Source organism: Zasmidium cellare (genome assembly GCF_010093935.1).
Source record: "Zasmidium cellare ATCC 36951 unplaced genomic scaffold M409scaffold_57, whole genome shotgun sequence".
Taxonomy (NCBI): domain Eukaryota; kingdom Fungi; phylum Ascomycota; class Dothideomycetes; order Mycosphaerellales; family Mycosphaerellaceae; genus Zasmidium; species Zasmidium cellare.
The window spans coordinates 103,839-130,106 of NW_022987001.1; the positions used below are offsets into that span (position 1 = coordinate 103,839).

General features: G+C 52.3%; 12 protein-coding genes across 12 annotated transcripts; 4 read left to right on the plus strand and 8 right to left on the minus strand.

Moving 5' to 3' along the window:
* Positions 1-1,016: 1,016 nt before the first annotated feature.
* Positions 1,017-1,985, minus strand: M409DRAFT_70922 (uncharacterized protein; the record flags this gene model as incomplete). The annotated part of the gene is made up of 1 exon (XM_033818967.1): positions 1,017-1,985. One exon carries the CDS (start codon positions 1,983-1,985, stop codon positions 1,017-1,019), a length of 969 nt encoding a protein of 322 aa, XP_033660500.1.
* A 432-nt stretch (positions 1,986-2,417) lies between these two features.
* On the minus strand, positions 2,418-2,945 carry M409DRAFT_29931 (uncharacterized protein; the record flags this gene model as incomplete). The annotated part of the gene is made up of 1 exon (XM_033809681.1): positions 2,418-2,945. The coding sequence occupies one exon, from the start codon at positions 2,943-2,945 to the stop codon at positions 2,418-2,420; it is 528 nt and encodes a 175-aa protein (XP_033660501.1).
* Positions 2,946-4,389: 1,444 nt separating this feature from the next.
* M409DRAFT_37909 (uncharacterized protein) lies at positions 4,390-5,991 on the plus strand (the record flags this gene model as incomplete). Its single annotated transcript, XM_033810826.1, has 4 exons — positions 4,390-4,745; positions 4,869-4,935; positions 4,997-5,158; positions 5,209-5,991. The coding sequence occupies 4 exons, from the start codon at positions 4,390-4,392 to the stop codon at positions 5,989-5,991; spliced, it is 1,368 nt and encodes a 455-aa protein (XP_033660502.1).
* A 362-nt stretch (positions 5,992-6,353) lies between these two features.
* M409DRAFT_70924 (uncharacterized protein) lies at positions 6,354-7,274 on the plus strand (the record flags this gene model as incomplete). Its single annotated transcript, XM_033818968.1, has 1 exon — positions 6,354-7,274. The coding sequence occupies one exon, from the start codon at positions 6,354-6,356 to the stop codon at positions 7,272-7,274; it is 921 nt and encodes a 306-aa protein (XP_033660503.1).
* A 308-nt stretch (positions 7,275-7,582) lies between these two features.
* On the minus strand, positions 7,583-10,930 carry M409DRAFT_29934 (uncharacterized protein; the record flags this gene model as incomplete). The annotated part of the gene is made up of 1 exon (XM_033809682.1): positions 7,583-10,930. One exon carries the CDS (start codon positions 10,928-10,930, stop codon positions 7,583-7,585), a length of 3,348 nt encoding a protein of 1,115 aa, XP_033660504.1.
* A 1,052-nt stretch (positions 10,931-11,982) lies between these two features.
* M409DRAFT_29935 (uncharacterized protein) lies at positions 11,983-14,687 on the plus strand (the record flags this gene model as incomplete). The annotated part of the gene is made up of 2 exons (XM_033809683.1): positions 11,983-13,729; positions 13,780-14,687. The coding sequence occupies 2 exons, from the start codon at positions 11,983-11,985 to the stop codon at positions 14,685-14,687; spliced, it is 2,655 nt and encodes an 884-aa protein (XP_033660505.1).
* Positions 14,688-15,006: 319 nt separating this feature from the next.
* On the minus strand, positions 15,007-16,056 carry M409DRAFT_29936 (uncharacterized protein; the record flags this gene model as incomplete). Its single annotated transcript, XM_033809684.1, has 2 exons — positions 15,007-15,892; positions 15,965-16,056. The coding sequence occupies 2 exons, from the start codon at positions 16,054-16,056 to the stop codon at positions 15,007-15,009; spliced, it is 978 nt and encodes a 325-aa protein (XP_033660506.1).
* A 247-nt stretch (positions 16,057-16,303) lies between these two features.
* On the minus strand, positions 16,304-17,227 carry M409DRAFT_60687 (uncharacterized protein; the record flags this gene model as incomplete). The annotated part of the gene is made up of 1 exon (XM_033814549.1): positions 16,304-17,227. One exon carries the CDS (start codon positions 17,225-17,227, stop codon positions 16,304-16,306), a length of 924 nt encoding a protein of 307 aa, XP_033660507.1.
* Positions 17,228-17,777: 550 nt separating this feature from the next.
* Positions 17,778-18,545, minus strand: M409DRAFT_60688 (uncharacterized protein; the record flags this gene model as incomplete). The annotated part of the gene is made up of 1 exon (XM_033814550.1): positions 17,778-18,545. One exon carries the CDS (start codon positions 18,543-18,545, stop codon positions 17,778-17,780), a length of 768 nt encoding a protein of 255 aa, XP_033660508.1.
* Positions 18,546-18,902: 357 nt separating this feature from the next.
* On the minus strand, positions 18,903-20,543 carry M409DRAFT_60689 (uncharacterized protein; the record flags this gene model as incomplete). The annotated part of the gene is made up of 1 exon (XM_033814551.1): positions 18,903-20,543. The coding sequence occupies one exon, from the start codon at positions 20,541-20,543 to the stop codon at positions 18,903-18,905; it is 1,641 nt and encodes a 546-aa protein (XP_033660509.1).
* Positions 20,544-21,335: 792 nt separating this feature from the next.
* On the minus strand, positions 21,336-23,371 carry M409DRAFT_70928 (uncharacterized protein; the record flags this gene model as incomplete). Its single annotated transcript, XM_033818969.1, has 6 exons — positions 21,336-21,771; positions 21,821-22,031; positions 22,081-22,493; positions 22,547-22,668; positions 22,722-23,109; positions 23,172-23,371. The coding sequence occupies 6 exons, from the start codon at positions 23,369-23,371 to the stop codon at positions 21,336-21,338; spliced, it is 1,770 nt and encodes a 589-aa protein (XP_033660510.1).
* Positions 23,372-24,915: 1,544 nt separating this feature from the next.
* On the plus strand, positions 24,916-26,010 carry M409DRAFT_29941 (uncharacterized protein; the record flags this gene model as incomplete). The annotated part of the gene is made up of 2 exons (XM_033809685.1): positions 24,916-24,975; positions 25,027-26,010. The coding sequence occupies 2 exons, from the start codon at positions 24,916-24,918 to the stop codon at positions 26,008-26,010; spliced, it is 1,044 nt and encodes a 347-aa protein (XP_033660511.1).
* Between the last annotated feature and the right edge of the window lie 258 nt (positions 26,011-26,268).

The window sequence follows — 26,268 nt, forward strand, 5'->3', positions numbered from 1 at the left end:
TACGTCAATCTGGCTTTGGGCCTGTTGGTCTGCCCAAGACAGGTGCGCCATTTCCGTCGAATCGTCGTCCGCAGCAGCCTCTCATGGTCCTGTCAGACTCCACGCGTCGACATCGACAGGAGCGGGCCGCGGAGCATTATGGACAGTGAAGGATGAAATCATCGAGTAGGATCTTTGAACTTTGACTAACGCAGCTCGGTCGTCAGCAGCTACGTCGTCTGTTCGTATTCTTGGAAGAAAATTCTGCTCATTCTGGAGACCGTCGCGATAGATGTGGCATGCCGATGGCCGAGCGATGTCGTGGATGCTCACTCTGATGACTTTGATGGAGGAGAGAGAGCAAGACGTGACGTGGTGGGTGAATGTTGAGGCTGCTTCTTGGCATTCAGTTCCGATTCTGCCGAGGTCTTGAGCCAGGAAGCGTCTTTGGAGGCGGCCGGGGTCTTTGTTCACGACTGCCAACATCACCACACAGATGCTCCGCCTGTCTCGAATAGCCTGAAGTGCCTCTTCCCAAATCGCCAAACAATCATAACCTGTATCTCATACTCAACCACCCCATCCCCCTCGAGGCCTTGGCGAGGCCGGGAGGACAGCAGACGTGTCATGAAGAGCCAGAGAAGGAGTACACGTAGAGGCGTCAACGACATCTAAGAGGCGTATTGGCGATATATCTTTAATGGATGAGGAAGAGCGAGGCGGCCTCAGAGCGCAGGCCAGCGGCAACATGCGCAACCACACTTCCAACCACAACCGGAGAAAACGTCTCACATCAAGGGCATCGCTCGGGCAGAGATGAATGTACTACATGCGCGCATAAGCTGGCCTATGAAATGGACGTTCGCTACATGGACTTGCTGGAAGAAATCTGATCACTCTCCAATGCCAGATTATGAAGACTGAGCAAACGGGTAAGTTCCTCACACATCCTGTGCTGTCACGACTCAAACAGCACCACTGCCAATCCTGAATCCGTCACTCCACCTTCGGCTTCAACAGCTGTCGAGTGATAACACTCAAGCGCGGAAGTTGGCTGTCACACCCGGCTGGATGTTCTCCAGCTTCTGCGTCAACTCAATCCACAGCCTCTCCTGCAGCTTCTTACCCTCCGGCCCGGTCACGATATCTGAAGGCTCTGCTATTTTGCAGTTTGACAGGTACTTGCCATGCGTCTGGCTACCACGGCTACCCGCATGTATCAACGTTCGACTCCCTTTCTCCGTCGTTCTTGCCAGGAAGAATTTCATCAGCGGGAAGAAGATCCCATCCTGGTCGCGAGCAAGTTCAGACTCACAAAATCCTGGATCGATGCAGTTCACAGTCACCCCAGGATCGTTCTCGCCAACACTACGAACAGCGAAGATTTCAAGCATCTTGGACAGAGGATACTGCTCCGCAAAGACCTTTGAAGAAGCGTTTGGGTCGTTGATTGTGCTGAAAATCTGGCCTTCAGGAGCGTCCTTTTGTGGGAACTTGGCGAAGGTGTGGCCACCCGAAGATGTGATGGCCAGTGTTGGACGCACGTTGAATCGCTTCATCGTCTCCTTGAGCTTGGGAAGGACCAGTGCTGCAAGCAAAAAGGTAGAGACGACATTGACTGTGATGGTCTCTTCGTTGTCTTCCGCGGTGTGGTATTTCTTTCTTGCAAGGCCAGCATTGGCGTTGAAGATATCGACCCTCTCCAGGTCGGAGCTGATGTTGGCCGCAAAGTCCTTGACACTGGCATACGATCCCAAATCGGGTTGCCAAACTTCGATTACATTTTTCCCACAAGATGTCGTCGATTCGATATCTGCTTTCGCTGCGTTGCCCTTGTCGATGCTTCGTACCGCGAGAATCAACCGGCTGGCACCAAGACGAGCATAATGTCGAGCGGCTTCTTTACCCAGGCCAGTGTTACTGCCGGTGACGACGACAGTCTTTCCCGCATATGAGCCGGTCGGATATGGAAGTTGCACAACAAGCTGGCTATAAACGAAACCCATTGTTCCAGATATGGCTGGCATTGAGGGAGGCTTCTCTACCACACATATATACAAGGCATCACTCGCGGCGTTAACAGCAGCAAGACATTTGTTTGACTCGCTTACAGCACGTCACAACGCCAAGCAAAACCACTTGGCAGTCGAATACGCCCTGTATTCTGTTCACAAGATGAGGTGTTCTTGGAATATTGATTTCGAAATTCTTGATGCGTCTGCCATTTCCAATGGTGTGGAGTGCATTCGCCGGGTGAAGTACTAAGAGTGCCTCCGTCTGCTACACGATTACTGGTCAGTCCCCAATCCTTTGCAACCTGCATACCGAATCCGGAAAGTCGCCAATATCAAGTCGCTTGGGAGAAGTCGGCGATCTATCACACCGACGACGAGGCTACCGCATGACTCTCTACCAAAAGTCGGAATGTCGGCGACCGATCAAATGTATGCCGCCGCAGCGTTCTCGACGTCACCAACAATCTCATCAATGATGACTTGTGTTTCATCTTGCCTGTCGGCTGGCGCCTTGAACAACAGCGCGGCCCCCAATTTCTTCGGTTCTGCCTCCAATGTGTTCAGCCTTCTTGCAACAACCTTCCGTTTCCCGGCCTTTGTGACGTGCTTCTTGACCTTGACCAGCCCAGACATTGCTTCCTCCACCTTTGGCGCCATTTGCTCTTGCACGTAAAAGATGATGGCCATGGCGGCGAGGTCATTGACTCCTGGTCCGGATTCGACATCTTGGGTTGCAGTACGGACGGAGCTGGTCAAGCTTGCGATGTTGTGTACGATGTGTTTGGCGTCGAGATTGTTGATTGAGCTGATGAGGTCGTCCAAGTCTGTGTTGATGGTATCGATATCAGATTGGGCTTGAGCCTTCCACTGTGCCGAGAATGAAGCAGAATCGATCGCGAAGACTGTCGTAATAGTCGCGAGGATGAGAAAGATGCTGCTTCCGATTGCCATGGTGGAAGCTTGCTTTCGATCTGCGTATGTCTTGCTGTTGCACGCAAGTGAGTTGCCCGTACGTATGCTGCCACCGAGTACTGTTAACGTCGAAGCAGTACCGTGATCACTGATCAGCACTGTTGATAACTTTGAAGTGGCAAGTCCAATCAACTCTATGAAATTACTGGCAAGGTCTTGAAGCCGGGCTATGCTTGGCAAGGTTCAGTATCCGCCTTGCTGGCACGACGAATCGATGCGAATTCATCCGGTTCGGGCAAATGCTTGAGAATTGGATTCTGCCATCGTGCGACCGATTACCATTCAGTTTGGAGATTGTAGCAGAAAGCGGTCTCGACTGTTCGTGGTGTTCCCCGTCGATTTTCCCGAGATTCGACACATCCGAATTGAAAGCCACACTGCCTACCGAAGTAGGTTCATGTCTCCGTGGCAAAGATTGAGGACACAATAATATGGCTTCGACACAGGACATGCTGTCAATGTGCAAAACATCAGGTCCCTCGGAGAGGCTGTCCCTCAGGGTTGCTCGAGTATCATCTTCCGGTGCTACAATGCATTCAATGCGAGAAGCATGGGAGCAGCACCCTTGGGCTCCAGTCATGCACTCTACGACCGTCGTTCATGAGGCTTCATTGGTACGAGCGGCAAGCTGCTATTGGAGCCCAAGAGAAGTTGGCCGATTTTGCCGGGGTCTATGCGGCCTCGTGGCACTTTACACGGACGGTAGATGGGCGTGTGTCTCATGCCAGACAACGTTGAACGTTTGTTCCTGCACGTGGACCTGTTCGCTGTTCGCCCCGATGGACTCTAACGACTTTCCAGGCTCGACCGGCACCGCACCGAGGCCATCCGGTGGAACATTCAACAATTTTTCCATCCTCCACATGGCGAGGACTGGCGGAGAACATGTTCTTGTCGCCAAAGAGGCACCAGAAGCAGAATACATACCAGCCAATGTCTGCACCCACGTGCTTGGGTTTTCTGCCGAAGAGCCGACGAAATGTAACGTTTGACTTGGTGTTCCTGCATGTCAGCCACCGCCCAGTCCATGATTCGCTGCAGCTTCCAGAACGCCTTCCTATTCAAGCGGAGAAGGGTCCTTCCAAGCTTCACAAGCGCGACAAGCTTCACTGCTTGGTGCGACCCTGCGTGGAAGATCGACACCGAGGCATGCACTAGTCGACTTCTTCTGTGCACTTTGCTCTCAAGACACGCAAGTCGAGCAGCACGCGGCTAATCATCTTGAACCGGATTGGACGGAAGAAGCTACAGCATGGACAGACTTTCGAAAAAGTGGCGTCTGGCGGCAGCAGGGCAAGAAGTACAAGAGGGAAACGAATGAACGAGAAAGTTTGGAAAGGCAGCGACTCTCTATCCATTCACTCCAAGGCCAACGCCTTACCTCTCGCTCCACAGCACTCGTTGCACCACGTCGCCGCCCGTCATGCACAGCAACACTCTCGTGGGCCTCCTCGCCTTCACGGCAGCCGTCAATGCCGCTCCCCAATGGGGCGGCTGGGGTCCTCACGGAGGCAACGGTGCTGGCTCTCGCTCATCCGTCCAGAACATGAAAGACAAGATCAAGAACGTGGTGGTTTTGGTCATGGAGAACCGCTCGTTGGACAACCTCCTCGGTGGACAGAAGATTCGTGGATTGGACAACCCCATCAACAACGGACCGTTCTGCAACCCGTTGAACTTGACCAACCCAAAGGCTGGATATGCTTGCAGTCAGGCTTCAGACTTTGATTCAGTCATCGACGACCCGGATCACGCTGTCTACGGTAACAACATTGAGTGGTAAGTCCCTCCTTGACCGCCGGACTCCAGCCTCCTCTCTCCCCAGCACAATGAAACTGGATCGTTTGACCGAGGACGATTATATTGGCGTTCAGCAAGCACTAACATCGAAATGAACTCCAGGTACGGTACTTTCACTCCAGACAACAACGCTATCAGCTCTGGAAGGCTGCAGCCTCACATGCAAGGGGTAAGTCGAATGGATTGGGGCTACATCGAGAGATATTGGAGCAGAGCTGACGTCTGGGAAGTTTGCACATGAGGAAATCAGGTCGTACCAGGCAAAAGAGGCCAACCACACCTTCCTGGCCCAGCAAGTCATGAACTACTACACCGAGGAGCAAGTCTCGGTCTTGACTGCCCTGACCCAGAACTTTGTGACCTTCAACCACTGGCACTCCGACATTCCAGGCGTAAGTAGACCTTCGAACAGGAATCAAAGCGTGTTCTGACATCCTCACAGCCAACGAACCCCAACCGTGTTGCCCTGCACTCCGGCACTTCGGCTGGTCACGGTGCCAACAACTTCGCGTACGGCTCCATGATGCAGCGCTCCATCTTCCAGGAACTCTCCGAGACGAACCACACCTGGAAGAACTATGTCACTGATACCTCTGAGGAAGACGCTCTTTGGTTCAACTGGACCTACACCTCGGGCAACACCAAGCTCGTCGTGCCATTGGCCAACTTTGCTTCCGACGCTGCTGCTGGCAAACTCCCTGAGTTCTCCGTCATTGGCCCATCCTGCTGTGGTGTTGGCACTACTTCTATGCATCCCCAAGGTCTCGTCTCTGATGGCGAGCAGCTGATCAAGGACACTTACGAGGCTCTCCGTGCCAGCCCACAGTGGAAGCAATCCGCTCTTCTTATTACCTTCGATGAGACCGGTGGTTTCCACGACCACATCCCACCACCACTCGCTGCCCGCCCAGACGACCTGACTTACACAGCCACGACCCCTGACGGCTCCAACTACACGTTCCAATTCGACCGCCTGGGTGGCCGTATGCCAACTTGGTTGATCTCTCCATGGGTCCAGAAGGGATACGTCGAGCAGAAGGGCACCAACAGCGACGGCCAGACTGCATCCTACGCCGCAAGCTCCATGCTGCGCACGCTCGGATACTTGTGGGATTTCCAACCATTCACTCCCCGTGTTGAGACCAGCCCTTCGTTCGATGCCCTCATCCAACGCACGTCGAGGTCCAACACCCCCAAGATCCTTCCAGAGGTCTACAAGTGGTAAAGGAGCTTGATGACGGATAATGTAGCGCATTTCACGATAGATTTATAACGAATGATGATGGCTTACTATTTCTACGCAACTCATCCTTCTACCGCGGAATCCGCGCTTTGCTTGAACAATCCCTCCACGGTCGTCTCCTAGGCGCCACTTCGCTCATTCGCCCATTCGCTCACTCGTACCTGCGCATAGTGATGTTGTCGACGGAGTTTGACAGACCGTCGTCCAGAGAAAAAGGTCCAACAGCTGCGTAGTGCCGTCAAATCAAGTCAAATGCGCGATGTCCAAGGAAATGATATATGTCTTGGCCGCCGGCTTCAAGGTCAACCCTGACATGAAAAAAGAACGATAGACCTTCAAGCATCATGGGAAACGTGCCGACCGTCGACCCCCCTGCAAACTGCACCATCGATGCATGTCCAGTCTCGACCAGCTTCTACGACTACCGCATCAACCTCGCCGCCAACCTCGCCTTCCTCGTCCTCTTCTCCCTTCTCACATTCGTCTACCTCGCAGTATGGCTCGCCGCCCGCCACGGCCATGCCTACGCCGTCGTCATGATCCTCGGCACCATCAGCGAAATCATCGGATACGCAGGACGGGTTTGGTCGTACTACGACCAATGGAACGAGACGCCGTACCTCATCCAGATCATCTGCCTCACCATCGCACCAGCATTCTACTCTGCAGGAATATACCTTTGCCTTGCTGGAATCGTGAGGATCTTTGGCGAAGACAACTCAAGGGTCAGGCCGTTGTGGTACACATACATCTTCGTACCTTGCGATATCATTGCCTTGATTTTGCAGGCTGCTGGCGGAGCCCTGGCTGCAACGTCAATCGATGGAGCATCGGACACGTCTGAGCTCAACACCGGCGTCGATATCCTGCTGGCTGGTCTATCCTGGCAAGTCTTCACATTGACCTGCTTTTTGGTCTTATGCGCAGATCTGGCGTTGCGAATCCGACGACGATGCCGCAAACTGGGAATCGCCGTGGCCTTATCCCAGGATCCAGTATCAGTGGGCATCCGCACCACAAGGCGGTTCCAGTATTTCTTGGGTGCATTGTCTCTCGCAACGATCTTGATCCTTTGGCGTTGTGCGTACCGAGTCGCCGAGCTGAACGATGGGTTTTCTGGACCGATCACATACAAGCAGGGGCTGTTCATTGGATTTGAGGGGGTTTTGATTGTTGTTGCTGCTACTTTGATGGTTGTCGCGCACCCTGTTGTGTGTATGAGAGGGAGTTTTGTTGGCCAGTCTAAGGCTGCGAGTGAAGGCTGATGGTGTTTTGTGGCCAGCAGCTTGAGAAGGTCGCTATGACATGACCCAGCATTAGTAACGACAGAACTGGATATGTTGGAAATCTTCTATACAATGGAGTCTCCTTTTTGGTTGCAGCACATGAATTTGCCTTGAAGAAACCCTTTCATTCACTTACTCTGCGCGCACACAAGCTAACCTTCTAAAGAATGGGCGCTCGATTTTACAACGTTCCATATATCCGGTCGATAGAATATGGTGCATGATCAGGATTGAAGAAATCTACGTGGTATTTTATCGTCAACTCCAAACCCAATGTGTTCTCCTGCTCACCAATCCAGTCCACCACTACCTCGTTCCCCACCAGCCAATATCGCCTGCGCCTTGCCCTGCTCGCCTAATCCGTTCGCCAGATGGCTTGCTGCAAAGGGTTTCCGACCCTTCATCTTGAACTTCTTGTCCAAGACATCGAAAGTGCCCTCCGTCTCCGTCTCATCTTTCTTCACCTTCCACTTCTCCGTACCCAGAACGCCATCCAGCTCTTCGACTGGCGGCAATTTCACATATACCATTCCATCTTCTCGAGCTTCGACCGGGAAGGTGGCGATGTTGACTTGATCGTCGTTGCCACATTTGCCAGCCTCTTCGCCATTGATGGAGTAGTTACGCTTGTGCAAGGGACAGCTGACCCAAAGCTTGTTGGCTTTCATGTCTTCGCCAATGAGGCCGTCGCTAAGGACGAAAGCTCGTTTGTGAGGACACATCTGTTGAGTGGCGTAGTACTTGCCCTTCACCTTGAAGATCGCAAGTTGGGTGTCGCCACGCTTGACGGGGACGCTGGAGCCTGTGGGAGAGTCATTGAACTGATCGCACCTCGCGAGAGGCTGCCATGATAGTGATGACCACTTAGCCCCTCTGAAGTCCTCCTTGACAGACTCCTTTGGCCAGTGTGCGGGTCGACTTTGATCTCGTTCCTGGACCTTTTCGATTCCATCCAGGCTGTCTTTGCTGTTGCCGAATTGGTTGAAGATCTCCATGCGTTTGGGGTTCTTCAACGTCTCAGTCCACTCGCAGAAAAATGAGCCGACGAGTTCTTCCATCTGCTTCTCCAGTTCGACACAGATGCCTAGACTGTCTTCAAGCACCACCTTGCGCAGATATTCTATACCACCGGGGAGGTTCTCGATCCAGCGTGCTGTTCTCTGGAGCTTGTCTGCCGTTCGAATGTAGAACATCAGATACCGGTCAATGATGGAGATCACATCGTCTGGAGGCACATCCTTGGCGAGCATTTCGCTGTGTCTCGGCTTTGCACCACCGTTTCCACCGACGAAAATGTTGAACCCCTTGTCTGTGGCGATGAGACCGAAGTCCTTGTTTTGAGCTTCGGCACATTCACGCACGCATCCGGAAACACCACCCTTCATTTTGTGCGGCGATCGAATGCTCTTGTATCGCTCCTCCAGCCTGACGGCCATGCCTACGGAATCTCCAATGCCGAAGCGGCACCAGGTCGTCCCTACGCACGACTTGACTGTTCGCAAGCTCTTTGCGTACGCATGCCCAGATTCCATGCCACCGTCGATAAGTTCTTGCCAGATGTACGGCAAGTCGTGCTTCTTCGCTCCAAACATGTCAATGCGTTGACCGCCCGTGATCTTGCAGTACAAGCCGAACTTCTTTGCGACTGTGCCGATGACGATGAGTTTCTCGGCTGTGATCTCGCCACCAGAGACTCGAGGGACGACAGAGAATGTGCCGTTGCGCTGAATATTGGCGAGGAATCTGTCGTTTGTGTCTTGCAGACCTCTCCGATCGTCGTCCAGAAGATGCTTGTTGTATAAAGAGGCGATGATGGATCCAATCGCAGGTTTACACGCCTCGCAGCCGCTTGAGTTGGGCTCTTTGCCAGCTTCTCGCATGATGTCGGCAAATGTTTGGAGTTTCTTGATGTAGACAATGTTGAAGAGGTCGGCACGAGAGTATTCGAAGTGTGGACACAAATGGTTCTTCACTTCAACGCCCATCGAAGCCATCGTCTTGTTGAAGATCGTCTGCACAAGAGGCATACAACCACCGCAACCTGTGCCAGCCTTGGTGCAGGACTTCACATCGCCTATTGACTTGCAGCTACCGTCCTTGATGACTTGAGCAACACCGCCTTTGGTGACGTTGTGACATGAGCAGATTTGAGTGTCGTCGTCTAAATCGTCAGCATCATCGTCGCCGGACTGCTTGCCAACGATGAACTCTGATGGAGGGACCTCGAGCGGCTTTTGCTTTTGCACCATGGGGACCAGCTTGATGTAGTCTTTGGTATCGCCGATCATCATGCCGCCGAGGAGGTACTTGCCATCCATGGTGAACAGGTACTTCTTGTAGATCTGCTGAAATGGGTCTTTGTATGTCAAAGCTTTCACAGGCGACGGCGGTGGACCATCAGTGAGACTCTTGACTTTATCGGTCGCGCCCTGCGTGCCCTCCTTCTTGCCGTGGCGCTTGACGGGAAGTTCTTTTGGTCCATCACGGTCGGCAAAGAAGTCACCAAAGCTGGCGACTTCGACACCAAGGAGCTTCAATTTCGTGCTCAAATCTGGTCGCTTGAACTTTCGAGGGGTATGCGCTTTCGCTTGTGTGAGGTTAAAGGCCAAGACATCGGCCATCTCAATGCCAGGCGCGATAAGGCCAAAAGTTTGACTCTCCCAGCTGGCACATTCGCCAATGGCGTAGACGTCCTTCGCAGAGGTAGCCAGGTCGGTGTCGACGATGATCCCGCCAGATCGATCAGCGCACTTGATTCCTGACTTCCGAGCCAGCTCATCTCGTGCTTTGATGCCAATTGCAAAACATATCGTCGAGCAGTCCATCTCTTCGCCATCCTCAAAGACCACACCAATGACGCTGTTGTTGTCGTCTGTCTTGATCTTCCCCACTCGTTTGCTGAGAAGCACATCAAGACCAAGTTTCTGAACCTGATCGACGACCATGCTTCCAGCATCGCCGTCTAGCTGCCGGCTGAGCACCCATCTATTCCTCTCAATGAGTTTGACTTTGCTGTACTGCTCGAGGTCCATCATGGCTTTGGCAGCTTCAAGACCGAGAAGTCCACCCCCAACCACAGCACCAACAGTGTCCTTCTTCGACGCCGAGAATTCGATTAACTTTTGCAGGTCTTCTATCGTTCGGTATACAAAAACACCGGTGGCATCGTGGCCTGGAGTGTGTCTCGGTAGCACCGCATTCGAACCAGTCGCAAGCACGAGAATGTCGTAGGGAACAGTATCTCCTTTCGCAGTCTCCACAGTCTTCTTCTCCGTATCGACCAAAGTGACCAATGTATTGAGATGGTAAGAAAGTGATCCCTTCGGCATTGATGCATACCAGGATGCCGGGTTGAGGTAGAGATTCTCGACCTCTCGGTGTTGGAAGAAGCTCGTCAATCCAACCCTGTTATATGCCAGATGTGGTTCTTCACCAATCACTATCACTTCATACTCCTGCCTCTTTGCGTCGAGCTTGAGCAGCTTCTCAATGAATGCTATGCCGACCATTCCCAGCCCAACCACCACAACCCTCATCCTCTTAGCATTCTTGGGAATCTCCCCATTCGCCTCCATCTCTTCTATCTTCTCTGGCAAGACGTTGGCCTCGGGGTCATTCCATTCGGTGTTGCTCATCGTGCCAGCATGGATGGGGAGGTCAAGAGGAGATCGGGTAGGAGGGTGAGTAGGAGGGCAAGAGGCGCATCCAAACTTACAGATAGTCGCTCAGCAGCGATTCCAACAAACAAATAGCAGATACATCACCTATCAGGCCAAGCCAAAGCCCAGACGAGTGCTCAACCTTAAAGGCCACGGATAGGTATTATCCAATGCATCGCCCCGGAGAAGCAAAGTGAGGTCTATCGATACTGAGCCAGTGAGAGAAGGCATGATGACAGCGCGATCCTGGCGAGCCACAAAGTAGATTTCAAGACGTCTCCGAGGCACATGGAGATCTGGATGTTCGCATGGAGAGGGAGATAGGGACGATAAGCTTGCATGGCTGTCAACTCTTCACGTGTCTCTATCGTACGCCGTACTTGCCGTGATAACGTTTTTCCGGCCAATCACGGTAACCCCTTTACGTTAGACACACTTGGCCGTACAACCTCATCTCCCAACCGACACGACGAAGATCACTTTTCTACACCAGTAGCCGAATATGAGGCAACTTTAGAAGTCATGGTATATCCGAAGATAATACTCTGGTACATGGCTGCCGCCAAAATGCCCATATGTCGTACGCCGTGCTTCCTACACCGTGAGATCCACGACCCACTATCCCTTTTTCGTCAGCGAAAAGATAAGAGAGTCGGGGCCACTCAGAGACGGACCTCAGGCCTGGAGATGCGTCTTCTAGAAGGAGATCCCGGACCTCGATCCTAGCCAAAACTCAAGACGAACATGCGCCTCCGCGGTATCGCGATTCTGTTGCCAAATACTTTCTTTTGTCGAGCATTTCCTCGTTAGTGGTTTTCCGTGGGCGAGCGGCGCAACAAGGCTCAGGCCGCTCTAGACGCGCCATCCACTAAACTAGGTAATGAGCCTGCTCGAGTTACACTGGAAGGTCGGGCATCTCGTCACTCGCTGGCTGATTTGTGTACACTACGAATCATCTTTCAGCCATTTCTACTTTCTTCCCTTTCGAAGGTTTTACGGTGCAATATTCAATCCAACAGTATTTCATAATGAGCAGCATACCTATAAATCTACAGACTCCCAGGGAGTTGCCATGGCGCCCGGCGCATCTTCCTCCAACACCTCCCGACTCTGACAGCGAAAAAGCAGAGAGCGATTCATCTTCTCAACAAGCGAATTCAGACTTTCCTCTCGCACCTCCTACATTAGAACCCACCCAGGTACTGGAACTAGACAAGAAGACTCCCGATAGCTGGCTTCCACGAGATCCTAGATTGATACGACTGACTGGCGTACACCCGTTCAATGTTGAGGCGCCTCTCTCCGATCTATTCAATGAGGGCTTCCTCACCAGTCCGGAACTCTTCTACGTTCGAAATCACGGTCATGTACCGCAAGTCAGGGACGAGGAAATCCCTGATTGGGAGTTTACGGTGGAAGGACTCGTCGACCGGCCGATGACCCTCACATTACGCCAGTTGATGGAGGAGTACGAGCAGCAAACCTATCCCATCACTCTCGTCTGCGCAGGCAACAGGAGGAAGGAGCAGAATGTGGTACGGAAGACCAAAGGTTTCTCATGGGGCGCTGCAGGCGTCTCTACTGCCTTGTTCACGGGCGTCCTAATGGCCGACGTTATTCGGAGAGCAAAGCCGAAAAGAGGTGCTCGATACGTATGCATGGAAGGTGCAGATAAGCTCCCCAACGGCTACTATGGCACCTCTGTCAAGCTGAACTGGGTCATGGACGAGAATCGGGGGATGATGCTGGCGCATGGGATGAATGGTGAGATGTTGAGACCGGATCATGGGAAGCCTTTGAGAGCGGTCATCCCAGGACAGATCGGTGGACGAAGTGTGAAGTGGTTGAAGAAGTTGATTGTGACGGCCGAACCGAGTGATAATTGGTATCACATCTACGACAACCGGGTATTGCCAACGATGGTGTCCCCTGAGGAGTCCGCGAACAAGCCCGAATGGTGGACCGACGAGCGGTATGCTATCTACGACCTCAGTACCAACTCGGCCATTGCATATCCAGCACATGACGAGCGACTGTCGATGACCGAGTCCTCGGAGAACTACCGAGTGAAAGGATATGCGTATGGAGGTGGTGGACGTCGTGTGACCAGAGTCGAGATCTCTTTAGATCAAGGGAAGACCTGGAGACTAGCAAATATTGACTACGCAGAAGACCGATACCGAGACGCAAGTCCCCAACACCTATATGGCGGAAGCCTGGACTTTGGATGGCGAGAAGCCTCATTCTGCTGGTGTTTCTGGGAGCTCGACATGTCTGTTGCTGAATTGGCCGGGGCGAAGGATATCTTGTGCCGAGCGATGGACGAAAGTATGAACCTGCAGCCTCGAGATCTGTACTGGAGTGTGCTTGGCATGATGAACAACCCTTGGTATCGAATAGCGATTTGCAAAGAAGATGGTCATCTCCGGTTCGAGCACCCCACACAGCCTGCCTTGATGCCGGGAGGCTGGATGGAGAGGGTGAAAAAGTCGGGCGGCGATCTTACCAATGGCTTCTGGGGTGAGCAGATCGAAGGGCAGAGTAGTCCGAAGGTGATTGAAGAAGAGAAGGCAGAGATCAAGATGACCAAGGACGGCGTTAATGAAAAGATTACGATTGACGATTTACGAAAACACGATAAAGAAGACGCGCCGTGGTTTGTGGTCAACGGCGAGGTTTACGATGGGACAGCATTCTTGAAAGAGCATCCTGGCGGCGCAACAAGCATCACATCTGCGGCAGGCTTAGACTGTTCTGACGAGTTCATGGCAATACGTGAGTTTCCTAAAGCCAATTCAGTGATAGTTGCGCTAACATTGCAACAGACAGCGAGACCGCCAAATCAATGATGCCCGACTATCACATCGGCAGCCTCGACGAAGAAGGTCGAGCAGCTCTCGCCGGCGAAGATATCACACTTGACGAAAACGCCCCACCATCACCGTCTTTCCTCTCCTCTCGAGCCTGGAAGAAAGCCATTCTCCGCACCAAAAAGTCCGTCTCTTGGGACACCCACATCTTCACCTTCAAACTCGAGCACGACGATCAGATCCTTGGTCTTCCTACTGGCCAGCATCTCATGATCCGACTACGCGATCCTGCCACGCGAGAGGCGATTATCAGAAGTTATACCCCAATTTCTGAGATTAGCAAACGAGGGTATATGGACGTTCTCGTAAAGCTCTACCTTGATACGAACGATCGTCCGGGAGGGAAGATGAGCAAAGCTTTAGACTCCCTACCTATCGGTCACTACGTCGACTTCAAGGGCCCGATTGGCAAATTCCAGTATCTCGGCAAAGGCAGATGCGACGTGAATGGAGACGAGAGGCACGTCAAGACTTTCTACATGATCTGTGGAGGAAGCGGGATCACCCCAATCTACCAGGTCTTCCGTGCTGTGGTGCAGGACCGAGACGACAAGACGAAATGTGTGGTGTTGGATGGCAATCGATTACTGGAAGACATCTTGTGCAAGGCAGAGCTGGACGGCTTTGCCAAGGACAATGCGGAGAAATGTCGACTTTTGTACACTTTGACGCAGGCACCAGAGGAGTGGACGGGATTGAGAGGGAGAATCGCAGCGCCACTACTCAGTGAACACGTAGGACGAAAGCTGCATGCGGATGGAGAAGCGATGGTACTAGTCTGCGGTCCAGAGGCGCTGGAAAAGAGCGTGCATCAGGCCCTGCTGGGAAATGGCTGGAAAGACGATGAATTGCTCTTCTTCTGATTGTTTGTATCCGATCACGAGCATGGCTTTTGGTGTTGTGAAAATGTTGCTGGGAGAGGACGAACACTCAAGGGGCGTTGATCCCGTCAAACAAAGCTGAATATGACTGAAATGCGCTTCGAGCCTTGGTTCGTGGAAGGACATACCATTGGAGTAACACTTTATCATGGTTGTCTGTAGACTCTCTTCGATTGATACCTCAATATGAACGATCCTCATGTTGGCCGGGCAACATGCCACTCAATTCCTTTCCCCAGAAACATCTCTTCGCTACCGTACGAGCTGCTTGGCCGCAACTCTAGCGTTTGATACCTTGCGGTCAGGGCGACGTCAGATCCACGACTTCGATTTCACGCTGCGGCTCTTTTTCTTCTTCATTCTGACCCTCTTCATCGTCCTCCACTTGCTCCTTAGGATCGGCCTGGCCCTCTTCGTCAATCTCCTGGTCCTCTTCATGGTCGAGGTCCTCTCCTTTATCCTCTCGATGCTGTTCGAGACCGTCATGGCCCTTTTCATCAGCCTCCTTGCCCTGTTCATCGACCTCATCATCGTCTTCATCGCCATCCTGACCCTCGTCATCACCCTCCTGACCGCCGCCTCCATCCCCCTTCTGAGCCTGCTCATAACCCCGCAGCTTCTGACGAAGGATCTCCTGCACCCTTTTTCCGACCAGCATTCCCTTCACAACTCGACTTTTGATCACAGGTAAAAGATCGGCATAGAAGGCACCGATGGACGCACGCTGCTCAACGGCTGCCAGGAAAGGCTCGTTATTTCCCAACTCAGCCAAATAATTCGAGGCGAGGTCCGTAATCAGCGAACGCAGCCTGGATGTTTGTCCCACAGGCTGCTGGTAGATATTGTCGATCAATTCCAAGCAATGTTCGAGATGCCACGGCGTGATGCTCAGAGCGTTTGTGAACTTCTCTGTGGCGAGGAGTTTGAGCTGTGGTATGCCATAATATATAGCAATGCCGTGGACGTGGATATAAGCAATGAGGTCTTCTTTCGTTGAAGTCACGATCTCTCCATCGTCTTGGTCAGCGCCCGTAACACCAGCAGCACGCATCCTTGCTCTGTAGAACTTGTCGTCCTTGGGAATAGTTGGCGGATCGTAGTCTTGAGTGTAGAGAAACTTGATCATCCGGCCCACAGTCTCAGCATTATACTCTGTGTGATGAATGATCCTGGATGACTCTTCACGCCTGCTCTAGACTTCTGCAGAAAGCCATCGGGACTGCGGACAGACTATAGCACGGTGGATCTTGAACTCGTACCCGTCGCAGCGAATGCTCATGTCGGAGTACTTGCTACTGGCCTGGAGGTTGGCCATTCCAACGAAAAAGCTCCGTTGATAGATGTTCGCCATTTGTTGTTGCTCAGACTTGTTGCAAGAGAAAAGAGCGATTCAGTATACCTTCAATTGATATAGAAGTGGATGTGACAAAGACCATTGTTGGTCTTTTGCTGCATAAATAGAATGGACAAGAAACAACGGTCTGATGCCAGAATGTCTCATATGATCTGAGGAACACAGGTGAATCTACCTTTTCTTCTCTGGCATGACGCTCGTGAAGCACTAATATCCGTGGATTCTCTCTGATTCATCCAACTATCTAGCTAGCATGGAAAGAGGATTTGCTTGCGGCCTTGATTCGCCCTCGAGAGGTTCCGAAACCCTCTGCAAGGTTCAATTTCTCGACAAGTTGATCAAAATGTCTCTCAGGAATGAAGTTCTCCTGCTCAACCCCATCTGATTCGAACCCACTCGTCGACTTCCTACTTGCCATCTGATAGTACATTTCAAGCACGAGATCCATAAGAAGGTCCGTCCGAGTGCCTTGGTATACCTCCGATGTGAACATATCATTAGTGACCAGGTCACCCGCCAAAGGGGTCAACCACTGGCAGACAATACTTCGGAGTTCTGATGTGTCCACAAAGTTGCTGGCCCAAATCTCTCGCGCTGCCGGCAAGATTTGATCGATACTCCAATCTGCCTTGGCTAGCAGCTCCTTGAACTTGCTAGCCGCTTTGTCGCGAAGATCGACGCAGTCGTAGTCGCTTCCAAGATTGAAGATCTCGACGTGGAGCTTCAGAGCATCTTCAATAGATAGGGTCGAGAGCTCTCCATTGGAGTGTTCCGTGCCCTTGTTTTCTTCTTGTCGTTCGACATGATCAATCTCTTCGTCAGTACCCCATTCTTGCACGTCGTACTCCTCGGGATCGCCTTCTTCAGCCTCGCTTTCTTCCTCGTGATCTTCTTGAGCATGCTGTTCCTCATCATCCTCTTGCTCGGTACTTTCTGCCCCAGCACTCTCCCCCTCATGACTCTGTTCTGGCCAACGTATGTTGGATAGGGCATAGTCTGATGTGTTGAAGTATTGCAATAGACAGTCTACCGCGTTGGATGAATCGTTGATCCATCTTGCCTCCTTACAGTCTTCGAAAAGGCTATCAAAGTATGCGAGAAAGCCTTCGTGGGGTTCTACGAGAGCACGTCGTATTTCGAAGATGATAACACCGCAATGAAAGGTCATAATATCTGGTGTTGTATGACTGTGGTCGTTGTCCGTTATGTCAAAACGCAAATTGAACGAAGTGCCTTCAGAGGCAATGATCGAAGGTATTCTGCGAACCGCCTACATTGGCTTGAGGTGGCGATCACATATGCAGAGCCACGAAGTAAATTGAGCGGTTCAGATATGTTTGAACGTAGGTCTCAGCAGTCAAAGAGAATCTTGAGGCCTGGCGTTGGCTCTGCCTGCTATTAGGAGCATTCAGTCTGGTTAAGATAGACGTCACAAAGCCTATACATTCGTGGCACAATGGAACGATCGTTAGCAACTGCACCGCCTGCATCATGTCACAACACTTTACTTGCTCTCTCACTTGCTACTTCGCTTGTTACTTTACTGTGAGAGGTCTTTCTATCGAAGATTGTCAGAACGTGTAAGGTGTGAAAGAACTCAATTGTGTGGAGGATAGACAGGTTCCCATCCGCCCCCTTTCCATAACCTTGGGCAAGGAATTCCATGGCCGCCTCACAACAACCTGCTCATGCTGCTATGTATCATTTCCTATCCGTCATCAAAATCGACGCATTGATGAGTGTCGTTTCTCACACTTCTTGCACTGCTCCTTATACCCCTTTCCGTCGCTTTCTCCAGACCACTCCGTCACCGCAAATCCACGATTCGATTTCATCGACAACAGCCAGATAAGATCCTTGAAGAAGCCGTAGTATTTTCCTTTCTCTTCCTCATTATCTCGTCCCCAGGTATGTTCGACCAGCTTATCTGCTACAGGGAGAACAGCGTCGAGAACAACACAGCGGAGAGAATCTATCTCCGAATTGTTGTCGTGGTTGCAGTAGTCGCAGACAAAATCAATGGATGGAAGGATGTCAGCCATGGTCCACTTCGACGTTCGAAGTACTTGGTGGAACTTCGCAACGGCTTTGTCTTGCAGTCCAACGAGGTCGTAGTTGATACTCATCTCGAAAACGTCAACATGAAGCTTCAGACTATCTTGAATGGAGAATGCCTTTTTGCCTCGCGCTATCACGGCCTTCGTGTCAGTGTACTCCAAGCCAACCATGCCGGCACCCTGCCGTCCATGAAGGCCAATGTCGGAGATGGCGTAGTCCTGTGCTCTGAAGTACTGAACGAGGCAGTCTACGACTTCAGGTGGCAATCCATTCATATTGATGAAGCCTTCGGAGTCACTGCGATGTTGGTTTCGGAAGCATTCGAGCAGGCCTGGGTAAGGCTGTAGAAGGCTGCAGGGTATGCTGAACGTCCGTTCACCGCAGGCGAACTTGATATTGTAGGTGGATGGAAGGGCTTGATCCGTCATGATGAGGGTGAAGCGTGCTCAGTGATTGTTGAAGTGACGACGAGGCTATCTCTTTCCTTGCATCAATCTGGATGTAGGCGCTTGATGTATCCATGTCCCCAACAAAGCCCCTTTTGGAACAGAGATATACAGACATGTTTGCACATGCAAGAAAGCACTAGTAGTAGGGCCCTCAAGAGAATGTTCTCACGGAGATGCGGAGAATGGACTGGGTGCATGTGTGGGCGTGAAACTGGCCATACAGACCTGCTGAGGCTGCTATGGACGTCTGGTGTCAAGGAGTCTTTCGTGCATGGGATTCAATCTCTCTTATTCGGATGCGAGACTGGAACAAACCCTCGCTTGGCCCTGTCCCTATCATCTTCCCATAGCCCCCTCAATCTCCCTCAACGCAGCCATGACAAACTCGTCCATTCCCTTCCTCCCCACAACCTGCAATCCCACTGGCGCGCCCGCGGACTTCTCCGGATCATACAGCCCATGATTATACGCATCCTGCTCATTCAAAGGCTGATATGACTCGTCTTTGACGTCTTTCGCCGGATCAACACACACACCACTGGGGAAGATCACAGCGGGATAGTCGAGCAGATTCCAATGGCTCGTATACGGCCAATACTTCGCCGTATCATGAAGAGGTGCAGCACCAGGTCCGGCAGGACAGAGGATGACATCGACTTCTTGCTCGTCGTCGGCTGACGTAGAGTTCCAGTGCGCGGCGTATTTAGCTCTGTACGTCTCACGACGGGCGACGATACTCCAGTACTCGTGGATTGTGCGTTCTTTAGATTCAGGCTGATCGACGGTGATCCATTTGATGAGTGGGAGCATGGGTTCTCCTGATGCGTCGATGGGGTGCCGGGCGGCTGCACCACCGTCCGGGTAGAGTAGTGAGATGTATAGGTCCCAGGCTGGGCCGTGGTCTAATGGCTCCCAGTCGACGACCTTCATGCCTGCTCTTTTGCAACATTCTACGACGGATTGCAGGGCTCGCTGGACCGGTGGATGTGGTTGGACAACGCCATCTGACCACATGACTCCTATCTTGAGTGGTTTGCTAATGGTCATCGGGCTCCAGAATCGTGTCTCCAAAGAAGGATCTATCTTCCAAGGCTGGCCATCGAGGACAACTTTCATGAACAGATCGATAGTTTCCCTGTCAGTAGCAATAGGCCCATATGTAGCCAGAACCCCTTCACTCCCAGCCATAGCTGCGGTCATGCCAGCCACCCCAAGACGCTTTGCCGCTGGCTTGAATCCGTAAAGCCCATTATTTCCTGCAGGGACTCTTACAGAGCCGCCTATGTCACCGCCGATACCCAGCACACCCCCACGCATCCCAATGAGCGCGCCTTCGCCTCCACTGCTTCCGCCACTTGACAAGTTACGATTCCAGGGGTTGACTGTTCTGCCGTAGATGTTGTTGTTCGTTTCGATACACTGCAGAGTCTGTGGTTGGTTCGTCCTAGCGTAGAAGACGCATCCGGCGTCCCAAAGAATCTGATTGAGGGGTGAATGTGGTGATGGTGTCCCAATCCATGAGACGTAGGCACAATCAAGGGGTCTGTTATACAAATGCATGCCTTGATGTTCTTTGGTGGAAATTGGCAGACCATGCAGAGGACCCAGGGATTCGGGTAATGAGTCCAGATATTTGGCTCTCTCAATAGCCTCATCCCACATGAGTTCTGTCAAGCAGTTTGTAGCATGCTGGGCAATCGCAGCTCGGCGAAGGAACGCCCTTGTGAGTTCTTCTGCAGACAGTGTCTTGTCACGAAGTTTCTTGAGCAGCTCGAGGGTAGAGTAGTTCGTTGTCAAGTCATACTCGCGAGGTGTGAGATGTTCGACGGGTAGGTGTTGGGAGCTAGTAGCCAACCCATCTGGAAGTTGCAGAGCAGGTTCAACCTTGGCCAGTGATGCATCTCGGGCTTCTCGTGCACCTTTTGCCTTGGCCTCCCAGGTTTGACCATATGCCATATCTGCGAGTTGCTCCACCATGTCTGAGTCGCAGATGGCGGGTGTTGCACAGCTCAGTCCTGAACTTCATACTCGAAGACTTATCGGCTTGTTAGCTTTGATAAGTCATGTCGCTTCGTTGCCCTATCGAGCGTCGAAGCTCCTTGTTCGACTCCGATCTGGCCCAGACGGGCAAGTCCTTTAAGTCTCGGCAGCACTCTCAATCCGATAGGCTCTCGATCGAACCTGGCTCCGTCTTACTCGTCATGGGAAGTATATACGTTGACCTTGCCATCCTCTAAAAGACCTGACCCTATGGACTATATCGTCGTGAGTAGTGAAGTACAGCATATTCAGAACTCGAGCAACCCCGCAGCAGTGGAGCTGTCTGGGGCGGGCGTTCGTCAAGGGGGACTGAGATGGCCGTGACATGTGGTCTTCTTGAAGGCGGGGCGCTTCTTCGATGGTGTAGACGAGCGAACAGCTTCACGCGACAAAGATGATGACTACGATCCTGCCGTGGAATCATTCGCAAGCAGTGGAAAGGGCGATCTCGAGCGCAGCAATCCTTGCAGAAAACATGCGGCAACATCGCCCAGGAAGAACTCGAGCAAGGAGAGCGCCATACCCGTACCCATACCAGCCGCCGCCTTGATCCACGCGAAATATATCATGAGTGAAATACGAGCAATGGCAATGGCAGAAAGCGGGCTACCTATGTTGATACGAGAAGATGCCGTCGCTGTTGGCGCCATGAATAATGCAACTGCATCTTCACCATCCGCTCCTGCCACTCTGCCGTCTTGCAACGCGGACAATGCTCCGCGCAACGCTTCAGAACAGGCTTCGGACGACTCGCATTGGGAGCGTCTTCAAAGAATGGTTCTTCTTATTCTCCTCTTGCATCTCAGCGACGCTAGCGCGGCGTGTTTCCTCGGGCACACCCTCGCCGCTGATGATTCTTCGCTGCTCTTCTCGCATGCCGCTGTAAATGTCGATGTTCTTGATCTTGATGTACAATGGTCGATGGGCCGGGATCGCGAACCAGCTGTAGGTCTTCCAGCCAATGTACAAGGCAAGCATGAAGAACGCAGCAAGGTAGCCCTCGACGAAGTTCTCGGCATTTAGCGTCGGTCCTCCCACCGGATAGAGAGCGTTGTAGAACGACGCCATAAGGCAGACGAAGTTGAGGACCGCGCAGAGGTAGGAGCCCCAGACACCAAAGGCTGCCTTATACGGAATCTCGTCCTTCGAATGGCCGTTGTAGGACCTATAAGATGTCAATCATTGCAGGTGCAGTCTCAGCGGTGAACTCTTACCAGGCCAAACGGAAGCGAATATGAGCAACAGCGATGCTTCCAAAGACGAAGAATGAGCCGATACCTGACAGCGCTAAGAGCCAATTGAAGACGGTGCCGCCTTTCTTCGCAAGGTTGATGAACGCAAGGCATCCAAACAAAAGCTGCGCGACCGTGGTAGCAAGGGGTCGTCCCTTCCTGTCGACGTATGCAAAGATTTTAGGTCCCATACCTGCGAGCATCAGTTAGCGAGATCTTGCTTCGCTGCGTGAACTTTGTACCATTTGCTGCCAACGCCTGAGCGGTACGAGTAAAGCCGAAAGTTGAAGAGTTTGCCACACTCATCACTGAAATCAAGATGACGGCATTGAAGATGGACGGCAGAACTTTGATGTTGGCCGCTTTAATAGTAAGCACGAACGGAGAGTGTCGCGATTCACCCCCAGTGGCATTCTCAGTATACAGCGGGCTGGTTGCGGGCAGGCAGATGCCGATGAGGAAGAGGGTAAGGATGTAGAAAAGTCCGATCCGGAAGACGACCTGCTTCGACGCTCGTGGAATCTCCTTTCGGGGGTTCTTGGTCTCCGCTGCGGCAAGTCCTGTGAGCTCAGTGCCGTTGTAGGCAAAGGATGCAGTGACGAAAACGCCGCAGAAACCCTTAAAGCCGTTGAGGAAGGCCGAGTAAGGCGAATGCCTACTCTCATCAGTCAGTGGCACAACAGCCAGATAAGCATGAGTCGAGTGTACCAATAGGCTGCGCCGATGTAGCCTCGGGGGTCAGTCGGTACACCACCACAGTTGATGATGATAGCTAGGAGTATGAAACCGGTGCAAGCCGTGATCTTGAGTATACTGAGACCGAATTCGACCTGATTCAGTCAGCGAAGCCTTTCCTCTCATGCCGTATGTCTTGTTGACTTGCCTCGCCGTATCCTTTGATGCCAAAGTACTGTATACAGATCAGAGCGAACAACAGGGGGCAAATCCAGGCAGCATCGTTAATGTCCAGAGAGCCTTGCCAGTAATGGATGATGTTGCAAGCCGCCGAGATCTCGAAGGGCAAGATAGTGAGCCAGTTGACGGCGTACTGCCAGCCGACGGCGAAACCCCAGGAGGGGTCGATAAAGCGCACGGCGTACATGGTGAAGGCACCGTTGATTGGATACATGACACAGAGCTCTGCGAGAGCCTGCATCATGAGGTAAATCATAAAGCCAACGATGATAAAACCGATCAGAACGGAAGCAGGTCCACCGGATTGAAAGGCACCGGCCGTCCCGACAAACAGACCAGCTCCAATGGCGCCACCACTGCGAACGTGGCTATGTGAGTACATGATGCGCATCGCGCGTGGCAGGGAACCTGTACGTACACAGCAATCATCTGCATGTGCCTGCCCTTCAAGCTGCGGTGGAGCTCATTCTCATCCGAATGGACGACAGCGACGTCCTCAGGCTCGGTGCTGAACTGGTGGCCATGGAGATGCTCCTTGAGGTCATGCGAATGCTGCTTCTCGTCGGGAAGCCCCCCTTGCTCGGAGTCGATATCGGCGGTAGCGTGTGCGAGGCTCATTATAGCAGAGCAGAGCAAAACAAGAGCAATCTACTACAGGGAAGAGCTGAGCTTGGTGAGAGCAGCGAGCTAGGTGTAGTATAATAATAAGCTACTCGCTGGCACGCACGAGGTCGCGTGGGCCCTGCATCGTTGCACTCGGCACTGCCCTGCACTGCGCTCAATTGAGTAGGCAGAAGAGTCGCTGCAACGTGGTTGGAGGTAGTACAGTGAGGAGAAGCGAGAACGCATAGCGCTTCCTGCGATGCTTCCGGTTGTTTCAAACTGGAAATCGTGGCCTTACTGTTGGTGTTGCTCGGTGCCCCTTTACCTTTCGGTCAATCGGATTGCCTGCGGTACTCGCTCCGGTACGTGAATTCTCCAGAAGTGATATTTATTTTGGGTTGCTTGATGCGTTCTCGCTTCCCCCTACTAGAGGTCCAAGCTACTCGCGCCTATCTAGCCGGGGAGGCTTGCGCGGCTTGACCCAAAGCTTGACCTGCCTCGAAACTGGCGAAGCTTCCGGCCGCACACATTATTACTTGACTACCGTACAATCATGTATGTATTGGTTGGCAGCGCTCAGATGGAGCAATGTCCTGATCGGTCCTCTTGCTTCTTCATGTTGGGTGGGTGTGGTGTGCGTGCGACCATCATTATTTCTAAGGAGCAAGGACCACGCATCGCTAAAAGAAGCCCATGGGCTGAGCAATCCGCTCTGACCACCTCCAAATCACAAAAGTGCGAAGTGCTAGCCAATCGAGCCAAAGTGGATCGTCGTATCCTGACGCTTGGCCCAAGAAGGAAGGAGAGATAAGAGGCCTATCCTATCAGAAGATCCTGGGGCTTGCGGAAGCGACATGCAATGTCGAATTAAAGCCACCGTGCTGCGTTCCCTGGCCTTCTAGCGCTTCCAGGGCGGTACGATCGTGAGGGGTTAACTATTCTCTGACACATCCCTTCTGAAATCGTGGATATTCCGGTTTCTCTCCCCGTCACTCCATCGGACTACCCTCGTCGTCCCGCTCAAAGTGGAACGCATGGCATCGACAACCCTCTCTCCGACTGTTAGCACGACCGAACTCTGCGTAGTACTTTGGTTTGCTTAGACAGCCGACAAGTAATGGGGATGAATTTCACTTTGAGCGGAAGAAGGATGGTACAGCCAGCCCCGGACTACAGCGCCTCACACAAAATCTTGCTGCCTAAGGCTGACATCCTTTTCCGGAGCAAAGGGTTAGGTGGTTATTGTCCGGGGCCAGTGGTTAGGGAGGCTTAAGTTCGGGTTTGTGGTTAGGTAGCGGTTAGGGGGTGCATTGGACTTGTTCAACTTAATTACACCCCAATAGGTCCGAGGAATGTGAATAAAAGTCGTTCGAAAGGTGTGTGATTTTGGTAGTATTTGGGTGGGGTGTGGGGTGTCCCTGCAGATAGTATACCTAGATACTTGCCGTCTTCATAGAGCTTTCCACTGTCCGGTTCCTGCATCGCTGGACTTCACATTTAACAGTACAGCACATCGAAATAACTATAGACAGGAACAGGGGGGCCTCAGATCTTCAGCCATGTTGCTCTCAAAAGAAGAACGTGAAAAGGCTGTGCAGCCAGATCCCCAGATAGTTGAGGTTTGCCGACTACAGGCATCGAAATTTGATAGCAACTGACATAGTCAACAGTATCTGAAGAAGAACCCACCTGGAGAGCGATCCCGCGACCCACTGGTCATGCGCAAAGTCATCGAAGCAATGGAGAAAGCAGCGCTCGAGAAGCTCGGTCCAATCCACGGTGACTTTGAAGAGTTCATCCACGACATCGAGATGCGTGATGGCTACGTGAACAGCTTGAAGGTGATTAAGCCTCGCCACCCAACGCCTGGCCCACTGGTAGTCCTGGCGTTTGGTGGTGGGTTTGCCGCCGGGAGTAAGGATCAGCTCACGGACGAAGCTCGCACCATTGCGAAAGTCTTTGAGGCGACTGTGGTCAACATTGATTATAGGCTTACTCCCGAGAACAAGTTCCCCACGGGACAGCTCGATGCATGGGATAGCTTGAAGTGGATTGCGGAAAATACGACTGGATCAATCCTCAATGCCGACCCAACGAAGGGATTCATCATGGGCGGTGTCTCTGCTGGAGGCGCCATCACAGCCGTCCTCTCACGCAAGTTCCAAGAAGAAAAGATCGCGCATCCGTTTACGGGGCAATGGCTCGCAGTGCCGACTCTACTCGACGATGACATTGTGCCAGAGAAGTACAAAGAGTACTTCATCTCCGGCGAGCAGAACGCCAAGGTGACTGAAGTCTCCAAAGAGGAGAGGCTAAAGATGAGACAAATGGGTGGTTGGGATCGAAAGTCGGATCTTGGTTGGGCGGGGAACTCCACGACACCGCTCTCAGGCCAGCCGCGGACGTATTTTCAGGTTGATGGGCAGGATACGCTGCGGGATGATGCTTTGATATACGAGGAGATGCTGAAGGAGGCGGGTGTGCCCACCAAGATCGACTTCTATCCGGGGTGTCCACATGCGCATTGGATGCTCATGCCTGGGATTGAGATCTCAGACCGTGCCAGAATAGATACCATCGCCGGATTCGCCTGGTTGCTGGGGAAGAGCGTGTCGAGGGAGGAGATTGCCAAAGTGCTGAAGATTTCGTCTTGAGTGGGCGTGATGAAGAGGGTGTCTTCGAAGGCAGTGGGACTTTGTTGATAGAAAAAAGTACGCGTGAAGGCCATGAACACGGAGCGGAGTCCGGCAACGTCAAACGTCTCGGAACGTTCATTTCCCAACCGCCCAATTTACAGTGATAAGTGGAATCTTCTGCAGACTCTCTCATCTTCTTGTTTGGCAGACACGAGGTGCAACATGTTCGCCTCGGAGTTGTCAGTCGAGAGCTCGTGAAGCTGAGCTAGGAACAGG